Here is a 14,679-nt window from a genome sequence, read left to right on the forward strand (position 1 = left end):
AATATGCATATAAAAATGTAAAACTATTATTTAAAATAGCCGTGGGGGATGACAGGATAAATATACCTTCGATCAAGGCCAAAACTTTGTAAGTTTGTAAGGAGCCAATAAAATACTACACCACATGTATGATCATCTTGGCTATATATTACGAGTGGCGTATTGCCTCATACATAATATGTTTTCCACTCAATTATGTCGTTAAGACATCTTTACATCTTTTCTCATAATAACGAGATGTTATGTCGTTAAAACGACATATTTTGTAATGCGTATTACAAAAATACCTTTATACCTTTATCTGATCTATAGAGCTCATAGCCTATATCAGTTCGATTTACATTTATTTTGTTTAAGCGCTTTTCACAATACTCAGTCCTATAGTTTTAAGCAGCTTTATAGGAAATGCTTTAACATTACAATTTGGAGTACATAATCTGTTATCAAAGGTGACTGTACAAGTTATGTAGCCCTAATTTCAGACATATATAGCCTACATACATAGGCTATATGTGGAATAGCTAACATTAATTTAAACAATGTAGCCTATTAAGGTAGAAACAATGAGCGATGTCCAGAAAAATGTGTAGACATAGCTTATATTAAACGCTGTAGCCTACTAAGAAAGCATAGGTACTACACAGAAAAATGTATTCGTGCAGAATTTGATATTTTAATAGCCTATCACTTCGTAGGCTACATTAAGAGACCTTAAGCTTTTTCTTTATAACGGTTTTCTATAAAGAGAAAAACACTTAATTAAACGAACTGCGTTCATATCTTTGCTGTACATAGTATGGTTTAGTATGGTGTTTACTGAGTTTGGTCTTCTATGTCACACATTACACAAGCATTAAGCTTTAAACATGTATTTTAGGCTATTTCCACAACAAATCTATAATGGTATTCATAATGAGAATAGTTATAAAAGTATAAAATAATCATAAACAAATTATAGCATTCATTACAAACAATATTTATTTTAAAGCTCTAAAATATTATTTAAATCGAAACTGTTGGGCTCTCCATTCGGCACAAATCCAATTGTTTTTTAGCACTTGGACGTTAAAATATATTTACGCCTATTATGTTGTTAAACAATGCTTTCATGTCCCAAAACCACACCCTTCAGATGCGCAAAAACATGTTTGGAACAGGGCCGATTATTTCAATATTAGGGGAATGAAATATGAATTATAATCATTCTAAAATTACCTGGTATTATTCATGAATATTCAATAAGAATATCGACAAAACTTTAGGCTATTTTGTATTTGTCTTTAGATTGGCAATATGTAGCTATTATTTTCTTTTTAATATTTTTTTCCACAGCATGTAATCTTTTAAACACTATTATTATTTTTTAAACTCTGCCTTTGTGCAAATTAACTTGGATGTATAACAAAATTTAGTAGTTTAGGGCTTTAAAATATTGTTTGTAGGTAACGAATGACAATATAATTTATGTTTATTTAATACTTATATTTTGTATAGAACAATTTAAAAGGATTTGTTGTGAAAATAGCTTAAAATACATGTTTATCGTATTTTTTTGTAAAATTTCGTTTCACCGGCTATCCGGCTTCAGGTTGGCATAGGGGCATTTAATCCCATAGGGGGGCACCACTACTTAGGTATTTTTAGTTCCCCTACAAATCTTTTCAATTTAATGGTATTCAGAGAAAAACAGAACAATAATGAAAAATATAATATATATTTTCCATATGCACTAGTATTTAGATGCTATAGCCTATAGCCTATTTATTATTTAAACTCTCTGATTGTACACAGATATTTAAAATGAGCAGTGGAACTTTTTCTGTATTTGGTTGACTGTATTTTGTTTTGACAATAAACAGGCTGTGAAGTCAAGTTATAGTAGGCTAGCTACTAAAACTGATAGTCTATGGCGCAGGCGCGTTCACTTGATTTTTTTTTTTTTATAAAGCGTAAACAACTTAAAATACTCAGACATTTATGGTCATAAGAGTAATACCATTCCAATCTGTGTAGGTATAACTATTATTGTAACTATTATTTGTACCCAATAATACACAATAAAACATTGCTTGAAAAATAAAGACAAGCAATGCCTTTTCGTGAACTTCTCAAAAATGAATGGAAACTCAGCATATTAGATGGTCTACTTGTCGAAACTTTGTACTTGTGCTTTTTTTCTTTCATTTTCTTAATATGTTAATTATTTAGGTTTAATATATTTTGTGTATGCCTAGCTATATAGGAAGAAGCTATTTATTCCTTTTATAAGATTTTATGTCGTTTCTTCTCCGTTCACAGAAGCGCTGCATGCGATGCAATGAATCCTCCTGTTTTGTTGTTTCTTCTATATAGCCTAGGCTAAAACTGAACCCCTGGGATTTTTTTCCTCATTCTAATTTCGTTTAATTCTAATTTAACATAATCTTGTCGGTTAATGAAAGGATCGCCTCAGGTGAAAAGGAAATTATATTTAAATTTTTAACTAATATTTAGGCTATATTTTCTTAAATTTCAGGTTTATTTCGATTAGCATAAATGTTTTGAATAGTTTTTTTTTTTTTTTTAGTTAACTATATAGGCAAAGGATAATATCCTTGCCTAGACAAAACACCCACAGAACTGCAGTATAGCCACAGTCATTTTTCCAGCTGTTTGAGCCACGAATATTTACAAATATTCACGAATTATTTAATGCCGTCTGAGACACAATCTCTGACCGTGAGTCTCAGACTCACCTAGAGGCCAATAAACCTTTTAAGAATAATGACACAAATGTTGGAAAAGTAATGTAGATATTTTGGAGGTAGGCTATTGTCTCCACTTTCATTTATCAGTTTTATTTTGATAAATAGGTCAATGACAATATAGCATTATTGTTGTATCCGTAGTGTCAGGCCTGTTTACCGCAGTATTTTAGCTATATTATTTTTGAATAGGCCTATAATAAAATGCGACTGAAACACCAATGATATTTTTTTCTCTTTTTATTAGGCTAGAAACTGCATAGGCTATAATATTGTGTTCATTATTCTATGGGCATTGCCATCGATACAGGCATCGAAATGTATTTTACACTATATTTGCTTATGCTTTTCGAGTGCGGAAGTGTGATAAAGGCACTGATCTAGGATAAATTCTCTATTATAGATCAGATAAAGGTAGCCTATATGTTCACGTCATATATGCCTACAGGTAAATATGTCGTTTTAACGACATAACATCTCGTTATTATGAGAAAAAGATGTCTTAACGACATAATTGAGTGGAAAAAATATTATGTATGAGGCAATACGCCACCGTAATATATAGCCAAGATGATCATACATGTGGTGTAGTATTTTATTGGCTCCTTACAAACTTACAAAGTTTTGGCCTTGATCGAAGGTATACTATTTATCCTGTCATCCCCCACGGCTATTTTAAATAATAGTTTTACATTTTTATATGCATATTTCATATTAATTATACTGGATTATAACTCAACAATTATAATCATCTGCCAAATTTATCCTTGATAATTCCATGTTGTTTTGGTTGAGTTTAATGATAATGCTGTCCTAAACCTATAACAGACTTAAAGCCCTAAAGAGTGAGCACACGCTTTCGACGTGCACTTTTGAGAACACTAAGGAAAGAGCGCGTTCTCTTCAGCTTCGATGGACACTTCAAACACACGTTTGCACTGTCTGATTGGTTTACCTGTTTACACGTTCACAATCTAGGCGTTTTTGTCTGACTCAAAACGCACGTATTCGACGCCCATTTTCGTTATGATAAACGCACGTCAAAAACGCGCGTTTTTTGTCACTCCAAAGCGCACGTCAAGAACGCGCGTTTTAACACTCTGAGGTCTGACGGTATCGCCGGCGATACCACCGTGGTTTTTTTCTTATCAGTGTGAAAGAGACTCAAAATACTCCGTCAATGTTGCACATACAATTAAGAGTTATACACCATTTTAATCTGTGGAATATCTTCTTTCATTTGTGTACACTCAGAGTAAAAACAGAATTTTGTGCTTTTTGTAAAATAAAGAAAACTAACATGATGCGTGATTTCTCCTCTCCCTCTGAACGAACTCCAATCTGATAGTTCTCAGAAAATGAACTGTAACTTAGTGAATACTAATGTCATAAAAAGTACACTTTTGTCTAAAAAAAAGTTAAGATGTCAGGTTTTAAATCATGTAATTCAAATCGAAAACAAACCTTCTTTGTTTATGTAATCTGTATGAAAAGAGAGCCATGTCAGAAATCCGTGATTCAGCTCATTATCTGCTAATGCGGCCACGCCCACGGAGCGAAAACGCTATTCAGACGCTAATTCAGTCAATACATGCATTTATTATCTCAATCGTGTATTTATTGTCTTGAAAAGTGTTTATCTGGATGTAAAAGTCATGGTTAGCGATCTCTAGAAGACATGCAGTTGCACTTCCTGTTTACTTGTCTTCTACAGATGAAGTTTAGATGAGTTTTTGTTTCTTTAGCGCCCTCCTGCTGCTGTATGTATTGGAAACTCCATTCATGGAATAGCCTCTTCTTCTTTTAGATGAATTTGTGGACTAAAATGCACAGAGCGCCCTCCGACTTCAAGGATGAATTGAAAACACCAGCGCTCATAGTAATGACAATGAATATTAAATAAAAATAGCTCCTCTGTATAGAAAATTGACATAAGCATATGAGAATCCAATATTTCTCCAAATGTGCATGCTTTTAAACTAAAAGCCTATATTCAGACTCTTTGCATCACAGAAATACATTATATTTTAAAGTATAATATAAAACCATTACTTTATATTGTAATAATATTTTTTCTGTATGTTTCATATATCATAATGAGCTTGAGACATCACAGAAGGTTTTTTTTCACAGCCTACCTGACTGAAATGCCTCATTAATATGCAAGTCATTTCAGCTCATTACTATCCAATTCTTTTTGTCTTCTCAGGTGAGAATGGCCCATTTTCAGTGGTGATTCACGCCTCCTCGCATACTGTGTTTCTTGGCAAAAAGTGTCTTACAAAAACTAAATCAATATATTGTTAAATATGAAGGAGTAGGCAGCATAATTTTTACATAATTTTGAAGCAAAAACTCTAGTCTACAACCTCCAATACCCTAAAGTCTTATGAACACAGATTTATTATACTTTTTTTGGCCTTATTTCAGTGACTTAAGTTTTTTGTTTTTTCAACAACCACGCATAAATGTTATTCCTTCAAAAACACAAACATGTACATACATGTTCCTCACATATTATTGTAGCCTAGTTTGTGCTGAATACAGTGTAATGACACTTTTTCCATTAATATGTTTATGAACAACTGAAAAAAGCACAAATGTCAGGGCATGTCAAAAGTTCTCCAGGCCCCAAATCAGCCTCAGACTCCAGAGGGTTAATAGCAAATCACACGTCGAGAACGCGCGTTTAGGTACACAAAAACGCGCGTTCTTGACGCGCGTTTTCCATGATACCAAAGCGCGCGTTAAGAACGCGCGTTCTTAACGCAAATCACACGTCGAGGACGCGCGTTTTGCTGCCAAAACGCGCGCTTTTGACGCGTCAGTGTGCAATCAGTCGTCCGACCAGGCGTTTGTGAGTACTTTGGCTTGCCATACAAACAGCCTCGTTGATTTGTCGATTGCGTTCCGACGTCAAGATTCGAGCGTCAACGCGCGCGTGCCTCGTTGCGCCTCAGTACAGCAAACTTTGCATGTTCTAATGTTGTTGTAAGACTCAGTGTTTCTACTGCAAGGTTAGCACACGTTCTGGGCATTTTGAGGGAGCTCGAATGAAAGGTCGTAGTCTGGCTGTACATTTTGGCTGTAAATTGCATAGGGGATTAAGTTTTGATCTTTGTCTCATTCCAAGTAAATGCTGTAGCACAGTAATGCAGTAAAAACCTTTGTGCAACGTTCTGGGAATGTTAGTTTAGTTTATAATAAGAGAATAAAATAAAAGTAACCTTGTTGCCTGCAACGTTATGGGAACTTAATTAAACGATTAGCCTACATAAAACTAATTTTTCTTTAGTTGGGTCTAACATGGACTAATTTTGAAGATTATACAAATCATGATATTTATGTATGCTTTGCTTTGGTGTAATTTGTCAATTTTGTAAAAAAAAAAAAAAAAAAAAAATTGTCATCATTTACACACCCAATAAGAAGTATTTTATGTAATCACGTACTTTTTTTCAAGTCACTAGTAACGTAACGCAAATTTGCAACAAAATATTTGACTTTTTCATACAAGTAACGCAAGTAACTGTTATTTATTGACTGACAGCACTCCTGTCCCAATGTTGAGAGAAATGATGGGGAAGTGCAGAGGCGTTATGTGAACTTGATGGTTATTGTAGTTCTAAACTAGCAGGCATTTACTCATCTCACTCGCACTAAAACAGATTCAGTATTCCTCAAAATGAATCAAAACTAAGAAATGTAAATTCAAAAACATATTATGTAAACATGCCATAACTATATGTTAATGTATTTAATCTCACTTTATTAACCAATGTCTTTGCTGCTGACCTTCAATGATCCAATTTAACCATAATAAGCAAACATTTTCTTTCTTTCTTTCTTTCTTTCTTTCTTTCTTTCTTTCTTTCTTTCTTTCTTTCTTTCTTTCTTTCTTTCTTTCTTTCTTTCTTTCTTTCTTTCTTTCTTTCTTTCTTTCTTTCTTTCCTTCCTTCTTTCTTTATTTAAAAAACTTCTCCTGCATCATATTTTTCTGTAATCCAGGATGGCAGCACAGCTGAAACGTTTGTTTGAGCTGCGCCCTCTACTGTACAGGTGTGAATTTGCATTTACAGCCTGAGGCTTAGGCCATGAACATGGCTGTTTTCAAAACTGCAGCTTTTTCTATGCGTTTTGGCCGTTCGTCCACATGGAAATTCAGTATCAAGTCACTGAAACCAAACCTTTTTGAAAACTCCAGGGCGAAGATTTTCACAAACTCCTATTGCAGTGTTGTCATGTAGCCGGTTTCAACCCGATCTCATGGCAATTTGTTTGTATCTTATGAGGTGGCTAATTTGTTTGAATTCATACAACCTCTATGTATGAATTAGTATGTTTTTTGTTAAATCGTATTTATTTTATGCGTACAAATGACCTACCTCTAACCCCGCCCCTAAACCTACTAGTCACTGGGGTTTAGACAAATCATATGAATTTGTATGATTAAGGTTGTATGAATTCGTACAAATTAGCCACCTCGAAAAATACGTACGAATTGATCGTGAGATAGCGTTGGTGAAACCAGAGATTTTGGCTTGTGACTTCGGTGTACGCGCTGTTATCTCCTTTGTTTGACGTCAGATTGTGCGCCGCTATCTCCTTTGTTTACATGAGGAAGTCTGGGCAATGGCGGACGAAGGCTTCCGATTGGCCAAGATACGGTTAGGGTTATATTGCCACCTGTTGGTTTGGCATGCTTTTGACAGCGCTTCATAGCGCCTTTTTACGTTTTTATGTGGACAAAATTTTTTTTTAAATGGAGAAAAACTCTGTTTATAAAAATACCCGTGTACGTGTGGCCCTTATTCATTTCACTTTTGGTGTAAAGGGTCATTACATTTACCTATTTTTGGTTTTGTTATTAAAAAACAAACAAGCAAGCCCAGCCCAGGTGAGGAAAAGTAACGCGAAAGTAATGAAACTCATTATTTCCACAAAAGTAACTAAGTAATGCAATTAGTTACTTGCTTAGGGAGTTACACAATAGGACTTTTGCTCATCTTTGGAATCAAAAATGAAGGTTTTTTACTATTTTCTCATTTTTGTCTATACAAAATTTGAATGCTTTAAAGATTTACAGAGACGTTGTAAAAGTAATCCATATGAATTGAGAGGTTTAATTCAAATCTTCATGCTGGTATGGAGAGTTTCTGTCACGTAGGCACAGATTGCACTGGTTGGCTTTGGCTGTAGTCTTCGTGGTGTGTTCAAGCATAACTTTTGGTACAGATGTAGGCAACAACAAAGTCACCACTAGTTCTTTGATGTTGGTTTGGTATGTCACAACATAAGACATGAAATCAAATACTAAGTAAGGAATGAACAAGTATTCTTTTCTCTGTGATGTGTCTCTCACTCTTTCTTTCTCTGTCTGTTTGCGTTTATCTTTAGATCAGCTCAACTACTTGTGGTTACTGGTCTAATTATATTGAACTATTGTTTCCCTTTTTGCTCTCATGTGCACACTACTATAACAAAACTAAAATATTACATCCTCCTGCATAGACCGTCACTATTGTGTTTTACTGCTCCAAAATGACTTTCTGGAGTTTTTGTTTAGAGTGTTTTTAAACGTCTTTCTCCTACAGCCATGTTACTTAACCCTGAAAATGTTAGTTAATCTTATCACATCAACTTACTGACATTGCTCACACAGGGTATGACTACTTTCCAAATTTTTTTGGGATATTTTTGTATACTTTTTGGGGATTTTACTTGTTACACTTGTGGTATTCCCAGTCAAAAATGACCAACCTACAAAATAACTGCTTGCAAATCACTCCTTATGCTATATTATCACCAGGTTTTGTATTTATTTTTTGAAACTGACTGATTGTAGGCCTCATTGTTCTGAGCTTATATTTGTAAAAAATGACCATCCATTGAAAATAAATGGGGGAGATTGAAACATTTAGGCCTGGTTTCACAGACAGTGCTTAGCCTAAACCAGGATTAAGCCTTAGTTCAATTAGGATATTTAAGCTCAGATCAATGAGGCCTACGATCAATCAGTTTCAAAAATAAATACAAAGCCTGTCCTAACTGAAAAAACAAAACAGCATATTTGCTGATAATATAGCATTATGAGAGATTTATAAGCTATTTTTTGTTGGCCAGTCATTTTTGATCAGAAACACCACACATTGACTTTTGTGCAAAATAATAGCATTTCAAAACAACTTCCTTAAACATTAACAGTGCAATGTCTCTCCATATTTTGTTGAATATTAACAACATTATCCTCAAATAATGCTTTTTTCACTCAAAAACTGAGGTGCATAAACTCAGATCAATGGGGCCTACGATCGATCTGTTCCAAAAAGAAAAACCTGTTGACAAAAACATTGAATCCAAAATTTGATGACAATATAGCATAACGAGCAATTAACAAGCTATTTTTAAAAGGCCTGTCATTTTTGATCAGGGTTATCAAATGTGTGCATCGTTTTCAACACAGTGTAAGGGTTAAACAGTTAAGAGGTGTGTGTGTGTGTTGTATGTAGGACGGGAAGCTGTGGCTGAGAGCTGATGCACAGGAGAGAGGAAGGTGTGAATAGGTGGGCCAGTTGCATGGCCATGAAAATGCATGTGCTTGCATGTGTAGGCTTTTGTGTCTTTGTTAAATCCCATTTATGCATATTCCACTTCCAACCTACTCAGACCCAAATGGAATTAGTAAGATTCTGAAAGACAAAAAAATCTGCTTTTGATCATTGAGGCTCGTTTTGAAACCAAATTAGATTTAAATGTTGCATTTTGTCCTTGTCACAGTTCTCGAACTTGCAGATCATGCTTTAACCATTACTGAGAGTGGTCTGATTTTTTTTTTTTGACCCCGCTGGAGTGCGCTTTTATGCATCGTCCGCCCACCTGTGGGCTTGAGTGATGGTTATCTCTCGCTCTTACAGCGGGTCTCACTCTTACTGCGTTACAGTGGGTCTTGTCACACCTAACTGGATGTGCATTTGTCATCTATAACGTGGCCAGAGACGGTGCGCACATGGCTCCAGGTAAAATTTCGTATCCTTCAGTGTTTGTGGTGGACAGCCCCACGAGACCCCCTCCGCTGCCTCCCAAACCAGCCTATAGGCAGCGACAGAATGGGATCCAGATGCTGCTGGTGGTCCTGGTCGTTGTGGCTCTGTGTGGAATGACCGTGGAAGCTTGTTTCATCTACAGTCTGTACTCAGCCAAAGACCAGCCTGTAAGTACCATCCAGTCCAACTTTCATTCAGCATCAACACTATCTGTTCATCTCAGACCTATCTGGGGGTTTATTTCAGCTTCCTGATTTTCTTTCGGATAATGTTATTTAGCTTATCATTTTGGTTTGTTAGAAACATTTATTTATCTGAAACAACAAGATTGAAATGATGTAGAACTACAATTAAACAGGATTTTTGTAAATAATATATATGTAACTCTGGACCACAAAACTAGTCACAAGTCGCACGTGTATATTTGTAGCAATAGCCAACAATACATTGTATGGGTCAAAATTACTGATTTTTCTTTTATGCCAAAAGTCATTAGGATATTAAGTAAAGATCATGTTGCGTAAAGATATTTTGTAAATTTTCTACCGTATATATATATATATATATATATATATATATATATATATATATATATATATATAAAATATTTTAGTGAGTAAATACGCATTGCTAAGGACTTCATTTGGACAACTTTAAAGGTGATTTTGTCATATAATAGAATAGTTGTATCTTGGCCAAATATTGTCCTATTCTAACAAACCATACATCAATGGAAAGCTTATTTATTCAGCTTTTGACTGGTTTTGTGGTCCAGGGTCACATATATTTAATTTCATATAAATGATGTTCTTTTGAACTTTCTATTCATCAGATAATCATGGCGAAAAAATATATTGCGGCTTCCACAAAAATATAAAGCAGCACAACTGTTTTCAACATTGATAAAAATAAGAAATGTTTCTTGAGCGGCAAATCAGCATATTAGAATGATTTCTGAATGATCATGTGACACTGAAGACTGGACTAAATTACATTTTACAATATATTACAATAGAATATTTCACAATATAATCATGTTTTACTGTATTTTTTATCAAATATAGCTGATCAAAATATAGTCCACTTAAATGTAAGTAACTTTGGAACTACATGTCAACTAACTCTCATTAGAGTATTAGTAAACTGTTTGGTTAGGGTTCGGGTTATAAATAAAGTGTAGATAGTCTACTAATAAATTGGCAGACAGTTTACTAATACTCAACTGACTGCTATAGTTGACATGTATTTGCAAAGTTACTTACACTTTCAGCCTTATGTACAAGTATTTATATACTGTATAGATTGCAGTGTTTCGGTCAGGCTCCTCCCTCTACATGAAGTTTGCAGAAAAGTAGCTGGACAGACCTACCGTTACTCAAACCACATGTCGTGCTGTGGTTACCTGACCTAACCCCTGGCCTAACTAACACACAGCTATGAGAAATGGGTCTTAACCAACCTGCAACAGCGTTATCTGATCTGAGCGGTATGACACATATAAAGTTAACTAGAGGAACTAAAATGATTGAATGTCAAGACTTGTAATTCTTTGATAAAAAAAAATTCAAGTAACCATCCTACTCACATTTTTGGTTTACGCATTAGCAGTGCTTGATAATGTACATCACTGCACTGTAAAAAAGAATTGTTGGTTTAACATAAAAAGTTACCTGATTGCCTTAAAATTTTGAGTTCATTGAAATGTAATACAATGAATTGAGTTAATACAATGAAGGTGAGTGGTTTAATCAACAGACTCAAAATGTTATGTTATTTTTCAAATCATGAAAATAATTTTTTACAGTGGGTGTTTAAGCACAATATTTCTTGTACACTACAACCGAGCGAACATAAAGACTGCTCTTTTTAATAATGTCCTAAGTTCTTAAGAAATGTTGGGAAGTCAGTTCAGGCGGTTTGTTTCAATTGTTTCAAAGTCTCAGAAGCATTCAGAATCTGTACAGCATTTTATTTTGTAAAACAATAATGTTTTCATACGCCGTATGAGATCATTTAAATTAATGTGTAAAAACTAAATAAGTAAAATGAAAAGTTGTATATAGTTTAAAATGTGTTCCAGTAAGTCGCGATGAAACGGAAGTAGCGACCGATCTTTTCTTTCGTATGGTCACATACATCCGAGTGTAACGACTTGCTTATGCAATGCATGTTGATTGGATTTTAAAATGTGGACATTGCTCTCAAAAGTGGCAGATGAAGGCAGATGAACGTTTAAGTAGACTAAATAATTTCACTGGAAGATCCAGTTATGATATTTTAGTAAAAAAAACAACAACTATGGGGTCATTTTTTTTACACTAAAATATGATGAATTATTCACAATAAGATCTATCACATAAATTTAGAAAACAGGGTGAAGTTTCATTTCATGCTGACTTTAATACTAAAATCCTGATTTTGTTTGTGCCAAATAAATGCCCACTGTTTAATAAAAATGTTAAAGGTAGTTAAATATGAAGCATTATACCCTTCTGGCACTCATACATCTCAGAGATATCTCTGTTGTGTTTGTTTTCATCTGAAATGATGTGTTTATTAGAGTATTTGCTCTGCAATATCCCTGATAGCACACATACACACAAGACGTCTATTTGATGTGTGTGTTTACATCTGGAAGACGTTTGCTCATTTGCAATACGTCTATAGGAGGTTTTCTGTCAGGCGTCAAATAGATATTTAGAAAATTGACGTCTACCAGATATTTTAAACAGCAGATGCTTTCCAGATAAAGTGATCTTTAATAGACGTCTTGCAGATGTAAGTGTGGGATGTCAGATGTTATATCTAGGCATTTAGAAGACGTCTTAAAGATGTTTATAATTTTGAATGTATGTAACACTGCTTTTTAAAAGATGTTTATCAGATGTTTGTACACAACAGATGTTTTCCAGATCTTGGAGACGTACGTGTGTAATCTGGTTAAAAAAAATGTATAGAGGTGATGCTTATGAACTGATGTTATTTTTCATTAAATAAACTGCTATTTAAACACAATAGATGCAGCAGCAGCCCATTATATGTCATTGTACTTTTTTCTGAGGTGTTTTCACCCAAGGCATTTGAAAACTCATAGACTAAAGATGAATTTATAAATGTATGGTTCTCCTTTCAGACCCCTCCAAATGAACCGCAGACTGCCATGAGAAAACAAGGTAAAGATCACTTAACTAGTCTGTATTGCCAAGTTTACTGTGATCTGTTACTGTAAACAACATTGTTTTGCATTTTTAATTGTAAGTTAACATGGAATATGAAGAATATCAGATTGCACTTAAATCTATGGTAATTGTTTTGTTTTTTCAGATGGCACACCCAGCAAATCCAGACAGCTCGGAGAAATGAAGCCGTCAAAACCAATGGCACAACTGACAAGTAAGTTCACCATAAGTTTACTTCACGATCCACTGCAATTCACCAAACAAACAAAACTTTAAATAAGAATTTAAGAAATAATAAGACATTTATCATTCATGGGATCACATAAATTAAGTCAGTCACACATTTGAGTGCTAATGTACATGACTCTCATGCTGTCCTCTCCTCTATAGCTAGTAAGAAACCAGTTAATGGAGTCATGCAGTGGAATCATGAATCCATCCTTCACCATGTCAAATGCAATGAGGAAAAACTCATCATAGAGAGAGAGGGATATTATTCCGTCTACTCTAAGGTCAACTTCCATGACAACAGAATCACATGCACCCACTCTGTCCTCCGGGTCACACCTCGGTATACAGGGGATGCGATTCTGCTTCTGCAGTCATCCAGGTATCGTCCTAAACCCCCGAGGCCAGACATCACAGACAACAGCTACCTCAGCGGCATATTTCATCTCTACAAAGATGATGCTCTCTTTGTCATGGTGAAAAATTGTACACTTGTGTTGTCCAATTCTGCTGAGAACTACTTTGGTGTGTTCATGGTTTAGATTAAATCTGGACTCACACTGTTACCAAACAATCTCAGAAAAAACTAGATTTGATGGAAATTATATAATTTTTTTAGTGTTGTCAAATCGATTAGTAGCGATTAATCGCATCTAACATCTAACAGTTTGTGTTTACATAAAATATGTGTGTGTATAATTATATATATATATATATATATATATATATATATATATATATATATATATATATATATATATATATATATATATATATATATATATATATATATATATATATATATATATATATATGTATATAGGGTGTACATACACACACACATATATATTATGTAAACACAAACTTGTGTTAGATGCGATTATGGTTTTATATTTATTTTTCCTTTAAAAGTGTACAAACTAAATTTTCCACCTGAAAACAAGTTAGACATGCCAAATTAATGAATTATGAAATTAACAGTACATGTGAGGGGTCATATCAGAAGGAATCAAACTTTTCTGTTCAAAGTTCAATATACTCAATATAGATGCTATTATTTCTATAAATATTTTTTTTAATATATTTTTAAATGCATAAAAAGGACTAACAATAAGAGTAAAATGTAAAAAAAAGTTAAATAAGTTTCAAAGCCTGTAATGTTTCTGTCAGTGTGTAGCACCTGCCGCTCTGCAGATCTCTTTGAAGACTCTCAACATTAGAAAAGAGCGGCAGAAATATATTTTTTAAAAACATCTCTGATTATTTCAGTTTGATCTTTATAGTTTGTGTGGCACGTTTAGCATAAATTGCTTTGTGAATTTGAATGTAATGCAGGCTTTGGTTAATAATAACTAAGAAATATCATCAGATCATGGCTCCTCAGCAACAAGTATCTGCAGAAATTCAGAACAGCTGTGATAATAATTGTTTAGGAAGATGAACATGATTTTATTATTATTATTGTTGCACCTTTAATTTGCTAAA

General features: G+C 34.1%; 1 protein-coding gene across 1 annotated transcript; it reads left to right on the forward strand.

Annotated features, from left to right (window-relative positions):
* Positions 1-9,327: 9,327 nt before the first annotated feature.
* On the forward strand, positions 9,328-13,873 carry tnfsf14 (TNF superfamily member 14). The gene is made up of 4 exons (XM_067372149.1): positions 9,328-9,954; positions 12,921-12,960; positions 13,112-13,180; positions 13,357-13,873. The coding sequence occupies exons 1-4, from the start codon at positions 9,751-9,753 to the stop codon at positions 13,734-13,736; spliced, it is 693 nt and encodes a 230-aa protein (XP_067228250.1). The 5' UTR covers positions 9,328-9,750; the 3' UTR covers positions 13,737-13,873.
* The last annotated feature ends 806 nt before the right edge of the window (positions 13,874-14,679 follow it).

This window comes from Chanodichthys erythropterus, chromosome 3, assembly GCF_024489055.1.
Source record: "Chanodichthys erythropterus isolate Z2021 chromosome 3, ASM2448905v1, whole genome shotgun sequence".
In the NCBI taxonomy this organism is placed as follows: Eukaryota; Metazoa; Chordata; class Actinopteri; order Cypriniformes; family Xenocyprididae; genus Chanodichthys; species Chanodichthys erythropterus.

Excerpts from the sequence above, each read along its gene's own strand:
- tnfsf14 (XM_067372149.1), top strand. The coding sequence starts at position 9,751 with ATGGCTCCAGGTAAAATTTCGTATCCTTCAGTGTTTGTGGTGGACAGC. Across the intron at positions 12,961-13,111 it reads GACTGCCATGAGAAAACAAG|ATGGCACACCCAGCAAATCC; the intron begins GTAAAGATCACT and ends TTGTTTTTTCAG. Across the intron at positions 13,181-13,356 it reads ACCAATGGCACAACTGACAA|CTAGTAAGAAACCAGTTAAT; the intron begins GTAAGTTCACCA and ends TCTCCTCTATAG.